The sequence below is a fragment of the Copidosoma floridanum genome, unplaced genomic scaffold, assembly GCF_036245765.1.
Source record: "Copidosoma floridanum isolate Cflo_tuat_1 unplaced genomic scaffold, Cflo_Japanese_pri ptg000019l, whole genome shotgun sequence".
In the NCBI taxonomy this organism is placed as follows: Eukaryota; Metazoa; Arthropoda; class Insecta; order Hymenoptera; family Encyrtidae; genus Copidosoma; species Copidosoma floridanum.
The window spans coordinates 9,493,489-9,510,112 of NW_028321896.1; the positions used below are offsets into that span (position 1 = coordinate 9,493,489).

General features: G+C 37.0%; 3 protein-coding genes and 1 long non-coding RNA gene across 6 annotated transcripts; 2 read left to right on the top strand and 2 right to left on the bottom strand.

The window, feature by feature from the left end:
* Positions 1-1,964: 1,964 nt before the first annotated feature.
* On the bottom strand, positions 1,965-6,402 carry rl (Mitogen-activated protein kinase rl). The gene is made up of 8 exons (XM_014359503.2): positions 5,625-6,402; positions 5,250-5,504; positions 4,549-4,675; positions 4,358-4,468; positions 4,030-4,281; positions 3,792-3,959; positions 3,527-3,715; positions 1,965-3,445 (listed from the first exon to the last, which is right to left on the bottom strand). The coding sequence occupies exons 2-8, from the start codon at positions 5,417-5,419 to the stop codon at positions 3,320-3,322; spliced, it is 1,143 nt and encodes a 380-aa protein (XP_014214989.1). The 5' UTR covers positions 5,420-5,504; positions 5,625-6,402; the 3' UTR covers positions 1,965-3,319.
* Positions 6,403-6,929: 527 nt separating this feature from the next.
* LOC149374534 (uncharacterized) lies at positions 6,930-8,160 on the bottom strand. Of its 2 annotated transcripts, none has more exons than XR_016293086.1 (3): positions 7,918-8,160; positions 7,365-7,600; positions 6,930-7,262 (listed from the first exon to the last, which is right to left on the bottom strand). It is a non-coding gene; the product is annotated as an uncharacterized LOC149374534 (long non-coding RNA). The 2 variants fall into 2 exon arrangements; XR_016293087.1 differs by lacking the exon at positions 7,918-8,160 and adding an exon at positions 7,708-7,911.
* A 190-nt stretch (positions 8,161-8,350) lies between these two features.
* Positions 8,351-9,303, top strand: Rpb11 (DNA-directed RNA polymerase II subunit RPB11). The gene is made up of 4 exons (XM_014359462.2): positions 8,351-8,523; positions 8,777-8,866; positions 8,940-9,114; positions 9,192-9,303. The coding sequence occupies exons 1-4, from the start codon at positions 8,471-8,473 to the stop codon at positions 9,225-9,227; spliced, it is 354 nt and encodes a 117-aa protein (XP_014214948.1). The 5' UTR covers positions 8,351-8,470; the 3' UTR covers positions 9,228-9,303.
* Positions 9,304-9,791: 488 nt separating this feature from the next.
* Positions 9,792-12,420, top strand: LOC106644062 (dopaminechrome tautomerase). 2 transcript variants are annotated; one of them, XM_089593113.1, is made up of 2 exons: positions 9,792-9,967; positions 11,033-12,420. In XM_089593113.1, the coding sequence occupies exon 2, from the start codon at positions 11,070-11,072 to the stop codon at positions 12,252-12,254; it is 1,185 nt and encodes a 394-aa protein (XP_089449239.1). In that variant the 5' UTR covers positions 9,792-9,967; positions 11,033-11,069; the 3' UTR covers positions 12,255-12,420. The 2 variants fall into 2 exon arrangements, with proteins under 2 accessions (XP_089449239.1, XP_014214895.2); XM_014359409.2 differs by having other exon boundaries at positions 11,066-12,420.
* Positions 12,421-16,624: the final 4,204 nt, after the last annotated feature.

Sequence of the window (16,624 nt, forward strand, 5' to 3'; positions counted from 1 at the left end):
ACCGTAATTAACATATCTCATCGTGGAATCAAACAAAACGCAAGAAAATTCAAATCAGTCTTGTCCGTCAAAAACTCAATATTATTTAATCCTTAATTTCATAATATTTTTGTAATTTTTTTTTTTCCTTTACATTTCGGATTTCAAAAAAGCTGAAAAATTGATTAGTGATATTTATATAACATCTATACCGTAATGTAATGTTGAATTTATTTTTCTCCGATTATTTCCATCTCGTAACATTGTACATCATAATATTGAAATCGACAGACAAAATAGTTTAAATACTTCAAATATTCAAAGACTTCATAAAGAATCGGTAACAATAATTGATACACATATCTAACTTACATTAAGTATATTAGGCCTGATTGTGTTATCATTAAAGTGCGAGCTACGATTCAAATTGATTGAACATTTGATTAAAAATTTCAATCGATGCATCAAACGTTTGGCTAGTATGCAGGAACGATTGTAACAACAGATGTTTTATCGTTCTATTATCTTTATTTAAAATCTCATGATTAAAGTAATCTTTGCAATAAAGGTAAAAAGCGGTATTTCTCATGCTTGTACAAATTTAGAGTTTCCTGCAATAATTGTTTCAAGTTACAAATATTTTCATTAAAATTATTAGAAAACCAATTGACTTGGGCAAAAATTTACGTCATATACAAACACTTTGAAAAATAGAAAAATTAACAAATTCTACATGTAAATATATGTACATTCATAGATTAAAACTCCAAATTGACATGAAAAGTTAAAAACGACAACGCTTCGACAAGACAACAACAAATTTCATACGATACAGTCGATACAACGTATTTTCATCAAGGTGGCGTATTTCATCAACTGTACTACAAAAAAAAAAAAAAAAAATCAATTCATTATTTACTCACAACTCTCGTGTGTTGGCCTTAAACACACAAAATGTTCGTTGTTAGCATTGCCGTACTTAAACGATCTTTCATTTAATGTGCATTACGAACAACAAAGTTTATAGTACAAGAACTAAAATTGTAATAATTAACAGAATACTACATTAATAAATATAATAAAAGTTTATGATGCCATATGACCACTCTTGATTTTTCATAACACCACGATCATTTAATCAAACACATTTATTAGGAATCCTCATTTTTAACACCACATATTTTTCAGTATCTTGATTTAATTTTTTTTTTTTTTTTACATGCACCACTTACAATTCAATAAACATACAATTATTTGTGTGTAAGAAAAAAAATCAATTATCAAGTGGATTAGTGAACAATTTATTCACAATTTTATTAATTCGTTTTTTTTGCTTCGTCCTTTACAAGACTTCAAAAAAATTGCGTAACGTTTTTAAGTAGTCTAAAAAAATGCTGTGATATGATAAAAATTTGACTAGACACGAGAAAAGACAAAATATATATATATAAGAGGAAGACTGATACCGAATGTAATCAATGTGATGTTGCGCAATTATTATTATTATTCATGTTGTCTTTAAACAACAACAACAACAACAACAGCTTGCCACGTTTGTCTGAGATTTTAAAATAATACAATCATATTAGATGTAAACAAAAAAATTTGTAAATAAGCAGAAGTAATGGGAAACTAAATTTTTAAATGTTTTTTTAATTCACTGATTCAGTAAATAGAAAAAAAAGACTTGTGTACAATTCACGTAAGAATCACAAACATAATATTTATACAAACTTTTTATTCGTAAATTATTTCGATGTAGCAAAAAAATCGATCTATTATAGATACATCGACAAATATCAAATCATTAATGCTTAATACCATATGCGCATTTATATACACGTTAATTTTTAGGCAAATGTTTGAAACGTACGATAAATTTTCGCAAACACAAAATTAATGTTATACATTATGTTTCAAACCTAATTATGTGCATTCAATGCAGAACGATGGCAGTATCAGTGAAATATTAACAAACCTTTTTTTTTTTTTTTTTTTTTTAGTAGTTCTCTTGATTTTTTTCATAGAACTCTACTTTTTTTTAGTATTCATTCGTTTATTTAAGCCTCTTTAACTCTGATACTTTCACCAAATTACTGAATAAATAAGTTAAGGCTAAAGAGCTTGTATGCACGCTACAACTATAATTCCAAAAATATTAAATAGCTATTATGCATGCAAGACTTTATCTGGCTTAAAGTAGCCTATTTTCTTGAAAGTAAGTTTCAAATAAAAATTAATTGACAATATTAGTAAATGCTATTACTGGAATTATATACAATGAATAATGATATTCAACAACATTAATTTAACATTATAAATTAACCAAAAATATTTTACTTCCATTCCACAAATTCAATATATTTTTTAGTTTTGAACAATACAGACCGTAAAGTCAATTAGTTTTTGTACTGTGCACTTTAATATTGAATTAATTAGTATTTGTTCTTTTAGAGAAAATTTATTGTAAAACCTAAGCATATATATTTATAAATTGTTTTTCATAACAATCATTTTACAAATATCAACATAAATAATATTATTTAATTACTGTACATAGATTTACATAGGACAAATTTTTCTCTAAAAGAAAAACCTATCAAGTGTAAATTGACAAATCTATTTTATTTTGGCATGATCATGTCTCGTAATATGTAGAAAATAGATTTTGAGTATTTGAAAAAGTTTAACGTAACTATGGATTTTTTCTGTCATTCGATTTTGAAAGACTATTGAAGCATAAAGCAACTATTCAAACATGTGGAGATCATAACTTTTTTAAATATCAAGAAATCTCTATAGATATTTGTCTTATGCTTTATGCTTATGATACTATCTTTACTTTATTGTATAATGACATAGGGCTATGGAAAATTGAAAACCGGCAAAACATAGTACACAATTGTGTTTCATTACTCAGTTCATTAAATCACAGATGATGCATGACAGCATCCGAAATTTATTTCTCAATATATACTACAAAATTAATATTTTTATCAAGTATTTTACAAATAAAAATATCAATTGTTTACATATTGAAGCGCGAATTTATTAAATAATTAAAAATCACCCAATTTTAGTGGACTTAATCGTTCACAGTCGCAGAAGGATAGTCGTTCCTCTCAGGCTTGTACTATTTATTTGACAATTTTATTTTCTACTTTTTTTTTTTTTTTCTTTTACTTTGACAGTGCACAGGTGTTGTTCCACGGGTGAATTATCATTCAATTTAATTACCTGCTTTGCGTTTCTTTCTGTCGTCCGAATATTTATTGTTGATGAATAAGAAATGCTTTCATTCCTTAAAACTTTTGAAATTGTGGTTATTTCAAAATTGTTATTAAATGGCATTCTCTTTGCGAGTTCTTTGGAAGAGTAAGGTCTCTTCAAAGATGTACTCTTTCAATATCTCTTTTGGAAGATCATCTAGTTCCATATCAAATTTAAATGGCTCCTCTGCCACAGGCTGGAAAGAAAATTACAAATTTAACATTACTGTGACCAATATTAGTTTGTTCGTTGTAAATAAATAAATATGCATATGTACTTCATCAGCGGGATCATAATACTGTTCCAAATACGGATGGGCCAATGCCTCTTCAACTTCAATACGTTGGTTAGGGTTAAAAGTTAACATTTTGTCTAACAAATCAAGTGCTTTAGGATCTGCATTGGGAAATAAACTGGTCCATGGAACCTTTGGTTTGTATGGTAAAGATTGTAAATAACTGCGCGCCTGAATTTGAAGATATCAGTTCATTAGTTAAAAGCAACTTTGAGGGAGTGATGTACGGAAAAGAAACGACCTATACCTTTTCGTTAATAATACAGTCAAGGTCTTCGGGGGAAGGTGAACCAAGAATACCAAGGATATGATTAAGTTGATCTAAATAATGTTTGCCTGGAAAAATAGCCCTTCTAGACAGCATTTCAGCAAGGATGCAGCCTACCGACCAAATATCTATGGACTTTGTGTAGCCCTAAAAATGCAACGAGTTTTCAATTAGTATCCATTTTTATAATTTAATCATCAGTTGAGTTTAGACTAACCTTGGAATTCAACATAATTTCAGGTGCTCTGTACCACCTAGTGGCCACATATTCTGTGAGAAAACCAGCGTGATTATGATCAGGATCAGCTACTCTAGCCAGACCAAAATCACAAATTTTAAGGTCACATGTGGTGTTTAAAAGTAAATTACTAGGTTTGAGATCTCTGTGTAAAACATTTGCCGAGTGAATATACTTCAGTCCACGGAGGATTTGATACAGAAAATAACATATGTGATCATTTCCAATAGCCTGAAAATTACGTATAATTATTGTCTTCAATAATTATGTAAATGTAAATTGATCAAGTTTTCAGTAAACCATTTACCTGAGTTTTAAGTAGTTTATAAAGATCAGTTTCCATTAGACACTGAACAATATATACATCTTTCATCTGGTCTATTGTAGGAGCTCTCAATATATCCCTTATGTCTATGATCTGAAACAGTAAAAATTTTATGAGTAAAATAGAGAACTAATTATATTTTATGATTTACTGGCAAAAAATTAAAAATTTACATTTTCATGATTGAACCTTGTTAAGATTTTAATTTCTCTTAGTGTCCTTTGGCTGTAAGTTTGATGTTCGAATGGAGAAATCTTTTTGATGGCTACTTTTGTATTTGTAACATTGTCATATGCAGAGCTGAAAGAAGCCAACTCAGGTCAGTAAGTTTAAAACTGTGCGTTTGGTAAATAATTTATTAAGGTTTTCCCGGAACTGGACATTAAAACACGCTTCAAGTTAATTACTTTGAAGGAAAAAAAAAAAAAAATCATAAAAATAAATGTGCGGAATAAATGATCTGAAAAAGCGACGAGCATTGGACGTAAAACGAGCTGAAAAAAGAAGTTAGATAAATGAACGTTTGTTTCGTGATCCCAAGGTAACGAAATAATTGTCAAACAAACAGAGCCCGAAACTTGCATCTACGTATTATTATCATTTCAAGGTAAGTATTTTACGAAAGAAAATTAAAATAAGTATTAAGTAACTAAAATAAGACTGGGTATGATGTGAAAAGGTAAAAAAAGTAGGCTCGGCCCTTACACTCAATAAAATACGACCCAAGTACTTGCAGATGAAAAATAGAAAGGATGAATATTCATAACGAATGAGTCCAGAGTGTACTTTAAATGTAAACAAAAAAAAACAAGCCCGAAACAGGGAAACATTGGATAGCAAAAAAAAAAAAAAAAAAAAAAAAAGGTCCACTTACACCACCATGCCGTAGGCACCCTCGCCCATGTACGCAAGATTTGTATATCGAGGTCCGACCTCGAACACCTGGCCGCGCACAATTTCTGCGTTGGGCAGCGGACCAGCCGCCGCTGCACCATCAGCAGCTGCAGCTGCACCAGTTCCCGCCGAGGCCGTTTGGCTTGCCATTTTCAACTGATGCAGAGAAACAACAACGACGGGTACTATACACGACGACGACACACCTCTGTCTGCTGGTGGTGCCAACTTTGCACTACAAAGTACACTTATAGCCAGGAGAGTCCAGCCAGGCCAGGAGAGTATAGGGAGGGTGAAAAAAAGCGTTGGATGATGCTCCGATTACCCCAATTGCTCCGAAACAAAAAATATTTACCAGCGCGTTGTTGCGTTGCGCTACGATTATTTAGGTGATGGTGTCCACTGTCCAACCTACCGAGAGACGTTCACATCCAAGATAAACATGGCAGAGATGGCATCAGGAAGAAAGAGAGAGGGACGAAGGCTTGTAGACAGGGATCAAGAGATAGAAAGTCCCGCACCATATATATCTGTATACACGTATATATATTTGCACTAACCACCCACGCACGCGCGTCAGACGACGATTCGACGATCACACCTCTCTTTTTTTCTTTATATATATATACTTAATATTGTATTATCTGATTATCTTTTGTCCTCATATACCTGTGTCTACCAGCACTGATAGTGGCGATAGTAATAATATCTAATCCATAGATTACACTCTCGTATACTTACGCGTACACGCACACACGTATCACACAACTATCTCTGCGAGTATTTGTTTGTATAATAGGTAGAACGCAAAAGCAAGAGAACCACAATAATATTACACATTTGCTTGTTTCTGCGCGTAATTAATAATTATTATCGAGATGAGACATCTATGAATTCATACGTGTACGCTTAGTAGGATATAGTCTCTGCAATATCTGCATCACTGTTCTAATTCTACGTACTAAAATGTGCGTGAAGTAGATAAATAGGTATACTGTGCGCGTTACTGCAATGTCGTTCGCTCGCCACCCCAAGTCCAAGGTCTGACTGACACTTGCTGCTCCGAAACTCCGAAAAACATACACTTCTGCGAGGGTGAAGGGTGAAGGGAAAAGAGGGAGCACCGTTATTTTTTTTTTCTCGGAGTGAGAGCTTCAGAGCTGTTCGCGCACGCGTGCGCAACTAGGGTATTATACATCACATCTGCAACAGAGCAGAAGCCGGAGGAAATAATTTACGCCTCTGACGAAGGTCTCCTCTCTAAAAGCAGTCTAAAAGCATTGTTGTACCTATACCTACTATGGCTCTGCTCCGTTATATCCCTTCTCTTCCAATATCCAATCCTCAAGTAATGCTTATTGCTCTCCACCCGCGCCGCATATACTCTACACGCGACAGCGACGATATTTTGTTTCACTTCAAGGATACCTAAGGGGTTTTTTTTTTTATCAGGGACGCCGCGCCGTTATGAGTATGCTCTCATGGGTAAAGTAAATTTTTTTAATTGCGTCGAATGATATGCAACTGCTTAAGTTAATGACAAACAGAGTAAGGATTTTCACGGGATGAAGTTAAATAAATTACACGCAAAAGTTGATCCACGTTTTTGAGTAGTTATTAATTTAATCGTACTATTATTTAAAAAATTGGAGCTTTTTTTTTTTACACAGCACAGATCCAAATTCGTTAGTTTGCGCACTTTCTCAAAACCCGACATGTACTTACTTATAGTGCACGTAAAGTGGCACATCTCATTTATTTTTTTAATCAAGAGGCGCGGTCACGTTTCAAGGCGTTTTTAGCTCGTCGTTGTCCTTGTAAAACAGTTGTTCTCTCTTTACCGTTACATTAAGCGAATATTTGAAATTGTAGGAAGTTAAATAAATTGCTCCAACGAAATTGCAAAAACACAACTTCAAAAATACATACAAGCTGCTAAAACTTGTAGAAATCCATTTTTTCAATTTCAATTTTCAGTTCCTAATAAATATACCTAGAATAATATGAGAAGTTAGCTGCGTAGATACTACAGGCGAATATGTATACAACATACATATAATAATGTATATATTATGTTTGCACAAAATATACCTACCTTCACGGGTGTTTCGAGCCGCATATCTAATCTATAATTATCTGGCAGCGTCACCAGCAAAGTATATATACTATATACTTAAGTATGTAACATACATACATATACTGGCAGTTAAAGTAAATACTGCACGTGCAGATGATTCGAACGAGGCGCGTGATGAAGACAAAACGCAAAAGAGGCGACGTTTCGTAGTGCGGACTGTACCTGTACTTGTCATCCGATCTGCTTGGAGTTGTCTGAAAAAAAATCTTACACGTAAATGCGGGACCATTAAGATGATGTATTAAGTATATAGCTATATATACGCAAAAGTGCATGAGGGCTTTGTGCGTTTTTTTTTTACATCATTGTATATTCCTCCTCGAAAAGTTTCGTCTTTTTACACACGCGCTCACGTACTTGAATCACTTGTTCAACGGTCTCTCAGCAAAATTGAATTGAGCGATCGATGCAACGTAATCGTTGAACCATCGCTGTTGATCGAAATAAAATAATAACAGATGATTCAAGCGCGTCTGCGTTCAAACGTACACTATTTACTGGGGTTACTCACTCGCACGAGGGATATATTACGTTACAGTGAATATATTTATAGTGACGATGATGCATTTTCCAAGTATAACAACATCTCGTGTAATCATCCACTAGATCCCGAGCTCTCTGTTTTTTCCTTTTTTTTCCTCGAAGCTTTACCTCGTTATCGTCCAAGTCTTCATTTTCAGGTGCGCCCTGTCTGATAAAAGAGCAACAGAGTAATGTATAAGCCTAATGGTGACCTTGTGCCATCAAGGCAATTTCGAAAGCACAATTGTTGTGTCGCGCCACCGACGAAGCTTACACATACCTAGGTACTCTGTTAATTTCATTTTCAATCAATTTTTCAAATCCTTAGCGCGCATGCCCGAGAAGTGTTTAGTTCGCTCGTTCGCCACGGCCCCAAGTCCTGGCGCTAGCGGCTGGAAAGAGCTAGAGCAGACTCAGCAGACGACTTTTACTCTTATACGTATATATACGGTTGTTGTTAGTGCAGTTTGCTCTGTTGTTTTGACATTTTTGAAAGATTTTTCTCGTACTTGATTTTTCTTGGATGCTGGACTAATTTCAAAATGAACGCACCGCCAACCTTCGAATCATTTTTGTTGTACGAGGGAGAAAAGAAGTGAGTACCGCTTTATGCGAGAATTTTAACCTGTACATGTATACTTAATTTCGTTTGAAATTTTGTTTCTTAATGACTTTAAGAAGATTCATTTGTATTGAATAGTAAGAAGTTTTTCATGCATTTGATTACTTGTATGTTTACTTGTTTGCCTTGTGTTTTAATAGTTTAGCATATGGAGAAAACGAATTTTTTAAGGTTATATTATCTGTAATGTATGCATTGTTTTTCATGATATTCAATGGATTTTCAGAATAATCAAGGAACAAGACACAAAAGTTCCCAATGCTGCGATATTCACGGTCAACAAAGAAGATCACACCCTTGGAAATATGATCAGAAAGTGAGTTTACACTTCCAAAAACAATCATCTTAATAGGACACAGGATGATATGACACCATTTTTTTTGTTTTAGTCAACTTTTGAAGGATCCACAAGTTTTATTTGCAGGTTATAAAATACCTCATCCTCTGGAGCATAAATTTGTCATCAGAATTCAGACTACTTCTGATTATACCCCACATGAGGCTTTCATGCATGCTATCACAGATCTCATTGCTGAGTTGTCGCTGTTTGAGGAGAGGTTTAAGGTATCTATTGTAAATTTTAACTTTTTATCCGTCTGTGATTGAATATTATAAACATCTTTCATTTCTTGTATTTACAGGAGGCAATAAAAGAGAAAAAAGAAGGTTTAGATTAAGATTATCTTATTTTTAAAATAATAATGTAAATAACAAGATAATTATAAGGATTAAGTGCTACTTGAATACATACAATTTTCAAAAATGAAAAAGTGTAAAATTTTTTAAATTTCGTTGTGCCTTTATGGTTGTTCTCAAAATTCTACATTCTATTTGTTGTCTAAAATTGATTTTTCCCTCATTAATTACATTCATTAATTGCGCTATACTACTCTCCATGTAGAAATGTTTTAATAACTAAGAAATAAATAAGGAATGTATAAAACAGGTTTTACAGAAGTGAAAAAAAAAAAAAAAAAAATGGTAAGGCGTGAGCGCAATTCTGCGAATTTTATTTTATTTAATAGCAAATTAGTACTTCTTTCAACACGCCTCAAAAAAGATGATAACATTTTTCCGGTGGATTATAAATTCGTATCCAAAATACACATTCTCAATTTAGAATCAGTTCGTGTAATATTAATAATTAGATTACATCGTAGTCCCCCTCTCAAAAAAAAAAACTTATCTACTACTGATAACGCTTCTATTTCCTTTCTGACCGCGCAAGCTTTCTTCGTGGCTCTAATTACTTATGGTACTGTCTTATAAGTGAATTGACTGCGCTTCGGACACTTTCTTTAGTGCTGGACTGCTGCCTTATTCGCATCGCTTATTTGTGCAACCATATACACGCGTACGTGGCACATACAGTAAAATATACAGTGTACAAAGAGTACTGGGTGATACACATTTTCAGGTATGTATTGCAGCTCAGACTCTGCACATTCAAATCAAAATAAAATCAATTAATGCATCAAGTTGTAATGCTGAAAACGCGTTATTATAATAAATAACCAATAATCAATATTATAATATTATATCATCCCACGGTCGTGGTAGCACAGTCAATCAGTGATGAACCGGAAAAAACTGTTCGCCCCCAATTTTTTGTGCTTTCTTGTTCAAAATGTAGTTCATATCTTGCCACCAAAGAATGTGGTCAGTTATCGTTTAAGCAATTTTTTTACAAATAATTTCCTCAAAGTTGTTTTTTTGATTTGAAAAAAAAAATATTTTCAGATTCTTTGGAACAAAAAACCAACTGTTTAAACAATACCTGACCCTATTCCTGGGTGGCAAAGTACGAACTACATTTCGAACAAGCACAAAAAATTGGGGGCGAATAATTGTTTTCGGTTCACCACTGATTGAGCCCAGTTCATTGGACCGCAGCGTATATCGTGTATAGCTCGAGGGCTTCTTCACACGTGCCCACCCAAGTCTATAGATCCAATTATAATCCAATTATAATTGGCTCGCACCACGGCAAAACTAATCTCTCAGATGCGTGTTTTAAACCGAGATCGTGAAATATAAAAAAAATGTACTCATCGCCTATAAGTTTCAATGAGCTATACATAATTCACATAATTTATTATTACTTTTTTTTATTTTATTTTTTCAAATTATTTTATAAAATTACATTTAGGAGAAAAAGAAAAAAAAAAAAATTTGTTATCTCACGAGAACAGCGATTAAATTGTATTCCCAATCTCAAATATGCACTTAATTAACTTTTAACATCATAATTATAAAACATGATCGCGAAACGTAGAGAAAATATATATGCATATGCATGTTATCATTCATGAGTTTCAATTAGCTGTAATATTTTTTCTTTCCAATCATTATTTTATGATCGTAGTTTCATTTAGGACAAAAAGAAAAAAAAAAAATTGGTATATATCTCACGATAGCAGTGATAAAATATTACTCCCAGTCTCAAATCTGGACCCGATTAATTTTTAATACCAATCACCAGAGTCATTCACCAAAACCATTTCCACCTGGACAGGAAAATGCTGCTCAAGTACGGGGTGGCGTTAACCGCCCTCTGCGCCCTGAGCTTGGCCCTGAAGAAGCGCGTCGACGTTCCCTTCGAGTGGAGGGACGGCATAAACTACACTTGGCCCTCCTACGAGGCGTACCAACGAGCGGTCGAGAACAATTTGTACGTCAAAGGGAACAACAGATTGATCAACGCCAGATTTTGGAAGGAAAACGTCTACCTGACGATACCCCGCGTCGACATGGGCGTGCCAGTTACGCTGGCCGTAACCCAGGTCTCCCCGATGAACCGGACCACCAAAGCACCGTTGCTCGAGCCGTACCCAAACTGGGAGATGCAGAAGGAGGACGCCGACTGCTCGGGCTTACAGCTCGTCTGGGCCATTGAAATCGACCCCACGGGCAGATTGTGGGTGCTGGACAGCGGTCGTTTCGACAGGACGACGAAGAAGGTCCGGTGTCCGGCTCGTTTGGTCATCCTTGACCTCGAGGCTGGGGGTAAGGTAGTCGCGAGCCACGTATTCCCGACAAACGTGGCCGACCCCGGTAACATCTTGCTCAGTCAAATCGTGCTGGACCACGAAAACGGTGGACTTGCCTACATCAGCGGAGTCGACAACACCGGTGTGATCGTCTTCTCGTTGCAAAACCTCACCTCGTGGAGGCTCGACTTCGGTTCGAGTATCTACAGTCTGTTGCTGTCACCAGCCGACACCGAAGGAGCCGATCGCGTTCTGTACTACACGACAATTTACCCGTCCAAAGTATTCCAGGTGCCCACCCGCGTGCTCCTGGACAAGAGTTTGACCTCGAAGATGAGGCAGCTGGAGAGCGAGGAGTTGGGCTTCACGCCACTTTTGCACCGCATGGTCGGGATGACGATGTCAAACAAGGGCACGATGTTTCTCGTCGCGAGGTCAGACGATGGAGACGGGATTTTGCTCCACAAGTGGGAATCGTCCAAGAGCCAGTACTTTGATACAACGGCCAAAACGTTCGGTTGGCCAAAGATACATGTAACTTTTCCGACTCGTACTCCGGCTTTCGATGAGAATGGCGATTTGTGGATCATCGACAACTTTCGCTCCAACAATCGAGGCATCACGTTTTTGAAGATCGGCATGAAAAATTATCAGTACTACAAGAACGGCACTGTGCCAAAGTTGTGGAACCGAAACCATCCTGATTCGTTTTAGTTTCTTTTTATTCGTGACGAAATTGCTTGGTATTTTTCGTTACGGATTTCCAACTGATTGCGTCGTTCGTTCCACGTTGTTTCCTCATGACGATCTGTTTGAAATACCTACAATTGGACGTTATTTACTCGACTCTGTTGTGAAAATCAATAAATACTTTCTACCAGACACAAAACCGTCCTGATTCATTTTATTTTACTTTACCTTCGACTACGAATATAATCGAACGCCAATTTTTAATTCGTATGCGCTTCTGTCTTGTCGTAAGACGTTAGTAAGTCTTTAATCTTTATGAGGAAAAACTCGATGATACACCTGTACTGTTACTGTCAAGTCTGCTGGGTGATTGTCCAAATGTGAGCAGATAAAAGATTAATTCGTAACGAAGCCGGAGAAATTAAGAAAAATACTTTTACTAGCAGATACGTGCAATACATTGTAATTAAATACTATTTCAAATACCTTGACACGTTCATTCCGTCTAAATTATTTTTCAAATTGTAATGGATCATTACTACTAGAAAATTTGTGTAGGTACCATGTTACAAGTGGTAATTATTATAAATCGCGCATTATTATTTTTCAAAAAATTAAAAAAAAAGCATTAATAACGCCCTAGTCTAATAATGATGAGCTAAATGTAAGAAAATATAGTTTCTTGTCAACACTACCTAGTATAGTTTTATATTTTTCAAAGAAAGACGTTTAATCCGAGAAAACGAATTTTCCAGCCATTTGCCTATGCTACAAAGAAAAAAGATCTGTTGCGCAAAATCGTTTGAGAAAAAAAGCTCAACAATTCAGATTAATTAGTAAAAAAGAATTTAAACGCTTTGTTGATCCGATCGCCCGTTACTTTATTTTTACAACTGTAAGCCTCGAGTGTTATTTCCCATGTAGTGTTCATCCAATTGTAATTAAAAAGGCCATTTTAGCCCTTCGCAAGCACCATAAGAGTCAAGCTTCGAAAACAATCTCGGCTCGCGTCATCCTTCGAAAATGGCCCCTTCGAAATACCTCCTCGGGTGAGGAGAGCAAACAAAAAACACCCCACCCCCGTCCCTCCGGCACCGTACAGCGGAGCCGTGAACTTTTGACTGATTTATGCACGCGCCGCACCTGCGTATCCTCACCGAAAATCCTCCAAAGGCGACGCGAACACGCGCATGACTTTTATACACGCGGACGAACGCGGATGTATAAATTTATCAGCGCGCGATCGCGAAATCGAATCAGGTGCCACACGAACGAGTCCATCGGAATAGTTTCACCACAGTGCCTATACATAACATACGTGAGCAACTGTCCGAAGTGGTATCTGCATCTGAAAAATGTTTGAGCGCAAGAACCAGAGGAGAGAGAGACAACATATATATATAAGGTATAGCGCATATGAGGCGAGCGAGTGAGGAACGGCCGATGAGCGATATCCCCGTACTGCCGACTGGCTTTTCTCCACGCGTGTGTCCTGTGGAGTCGTAGGGGCCGACTTTCCCTGCAGGAATCTCTTTTTCTCCTCTTGGCATGACGTGAGGGTATGTGTTTTTTTAAAGATATACAATGTTATACTGCAAAGCAAGAGCCTATATAATTTTACGGTCCGATTTGCATGAACAAGCCTAAGACATCCTCGTAAAATTGTAATGGAGAAGCGCGTGTTTCCGAAGCTTACATTTTTGCCAGTAGTACGAGTCAACGTCAGGTCAGACGCGCCGCAGTGCTCGTGTGTATATACTTATGTTCGGTGGTCGAAGTAACATTTATGCCAAGGGGGCGTGTTCCGCCCTAAACTTTGCAAAAGTGGGGCGCGCGCGATATATATATATATAAGAGGGGGTAGGGGGGTGCCCGCAAAAACTTGTTTTTACCCGATCGCTCGGCGGGTGAAATATTTTTGGGTAAACAATACTCGTCCGTCGAAGCTGGGTGCCAAAAATCCTCGGGAGCGAGAAAAACAGTTTTTTCATTTTCCTCGCGGAGCATGTACCCGCCTCCCCGAGGTAAGCATCTCTTCATCTTTCGACTCTTGAATTTTTCCCTCCCTTGACATCATAACTTGAAAATACTACATGTATGCGTTTGAAACCCGGAGATTCCACGATAATCCCGTCTCATCCTCGAACGAGGGGAGATTCAATTAATTAAAGACGCCAACTATGGTAAAGGGGAGGGCGGGGGTAGAAGTCGAGCTGCATTCGCGAGTATATCGATCGCACCGGTAGCGCGCAGCAATCTCTCAATTAACGATCGGTGTTTTTACCTTCCACCCGTATATGTATTAACTTTGCCCACTATTAATTTCCAGCGCTGATTAAATTTCTCGAAATGAGTATAAAAAAAAAAAAAAAAAAAAAAAAAAAAAAAAAAAAAAAAGTAACTGCTCGGCACGGAGACAAGCACCGAGTTTCCGAGTATTTTAATCATCAAGTTTGAAGCAGCGGGCTAAGAAGGCTTAAGAACTTGGCTCGGCGACCTCGTGAGATTGAGCGAACCAAAGTTGCGCTCGTGCATGTGTATGCACTTGATTACCTTTGCGCGGTAAAAGCCACACATTATACCGAAAACAAACCACGTACACGCCCGTTTGACCAGTGTTGACTCTCACCCGCGAGAGAGCAAAGTGGGCTTTCACCGAGAATGGATCGGTGCGCGGAAGTTGGTGGATTTGTACGCATATATGTATACACATATACATAGCTGATCCGATGAATTTATTTTGTCAAGGAAATGATGGAAGGGGATGAGGATGTGCACGCTGCTGGGCGAAAATCGGGTTTCCGGAACGGGTTCGCCTGTCGATCGCTGACTGGGATCAAGTTAGCCGAACACGAAAATGCACTCGTATATTTTCACCTATCCGATTTTTCGTGATATTTATGAGGACTTTCGCGTGGTTTACTTTCGGGATATCAGGATAAAAATACGTACCACCGGATAATATGATAGCATCGGCTTTATATGTATAAGCATACATATATTTTTCACCAGTGACGTTGATAGAAGTTTTAAAGGCGCGCCATTAAAGCTCTCAAATTGAGTGGCTGCCCATTGTTATTATTACTATCAAGCAATTGGCTTTGTAAAAAAAAAAAAAAAAATAATAATTACACCTAGCGAAAAATTCAGTCCACAATCATCATCGATATATCGCAAATAAAAAAATACGTGCATTGAAATCCATTCAAAGGAGGTAGTCGTGGTGTCACCAGCCAACACAAGCCGTGGATGTATATGCACGAGCACTTTCATAGATGCCGATGGGTTTTCCTTTTCTCGTCGCTTCTATCGGTATACGTGTACGTCTGCATATAATATATACGTGGCTGCTCATTTTTCCATCCCAGATTGTCCCACGCGGATTCCCACTCGTCTCTTTCGCTTTGTACATGCGCTATGCCGTTGGGCTTCCGTGCTTTCCTTCTTCCTTCCCGCAACGGTACATTCTTTCCCTCATACGCGCGTATACCTTTACTTTGCGCGTACGTAAACAAATTTAAATTTTTTAGTCCATTTTACAAAGTGTCGATCTCGGGTGGTTTCGTACTTAAATTTCGCACGGATTCAAGGGTCGTGCGATCATTTGCTCCTTTGAAAAGAACACCCTCTGTGTCTCTTCCTATCCGCGGATCATGCATTTTGACACACGTTCAACTGCGCGTACGTGGAGGCTTTTCTTTGTCCTCGTAACTGCTGTGTCAGACAATTTCCCGTTAACAAAAGCTCTGATATTCCATGTATACCTATATATGTATATTATATATACAGAGAGAGGGAGAGGCTCGAGCGCGCGGAAGCATCTATAGCCGAGGAATCCAATTTAATAATAGTTTTCCCTCGCAGCAGGACCTCCCCTTCCATTGTGCCTATACATACACTGTTATACCTGTGGGCTGCACAATTCAAAGGGGAAGGAACCTACAGGCCAAATGTGGTACACGCGTATACATACGTGTCTATACCGTAGTTTATGCATACGTCGGTTTAGTACATATTGTATGGAAAGAGGAAGTTTTAGCTTTGCACATTGTACAAAACAACGTTTGAGCAATCAAAAGACAATACGTTTCGAGCAATTTTTAACAAAGGGAGAAAACCACCCAACAAACAAACGAAAAAAAACTTTTCTCTTTCTTGCCCCCTCACCCCCCCTCCCCACCCCCAACTGTTACTGCGTTATATAGATACGTAAGCTGTATCTTTTAGATTATACGTGTATGTATATTATATGTATACACGTCTGTTGTAGAGAAACGCGAAGCGTCAGCAACGCCGTCGTAGTTCTCGGGCCTCGGAGAGTGACATTTAATGGGAGAAGGCGACAGATGTCGCGTCGCGCTAATTTAAATCCCATCACGAGCCACACCCTTCCC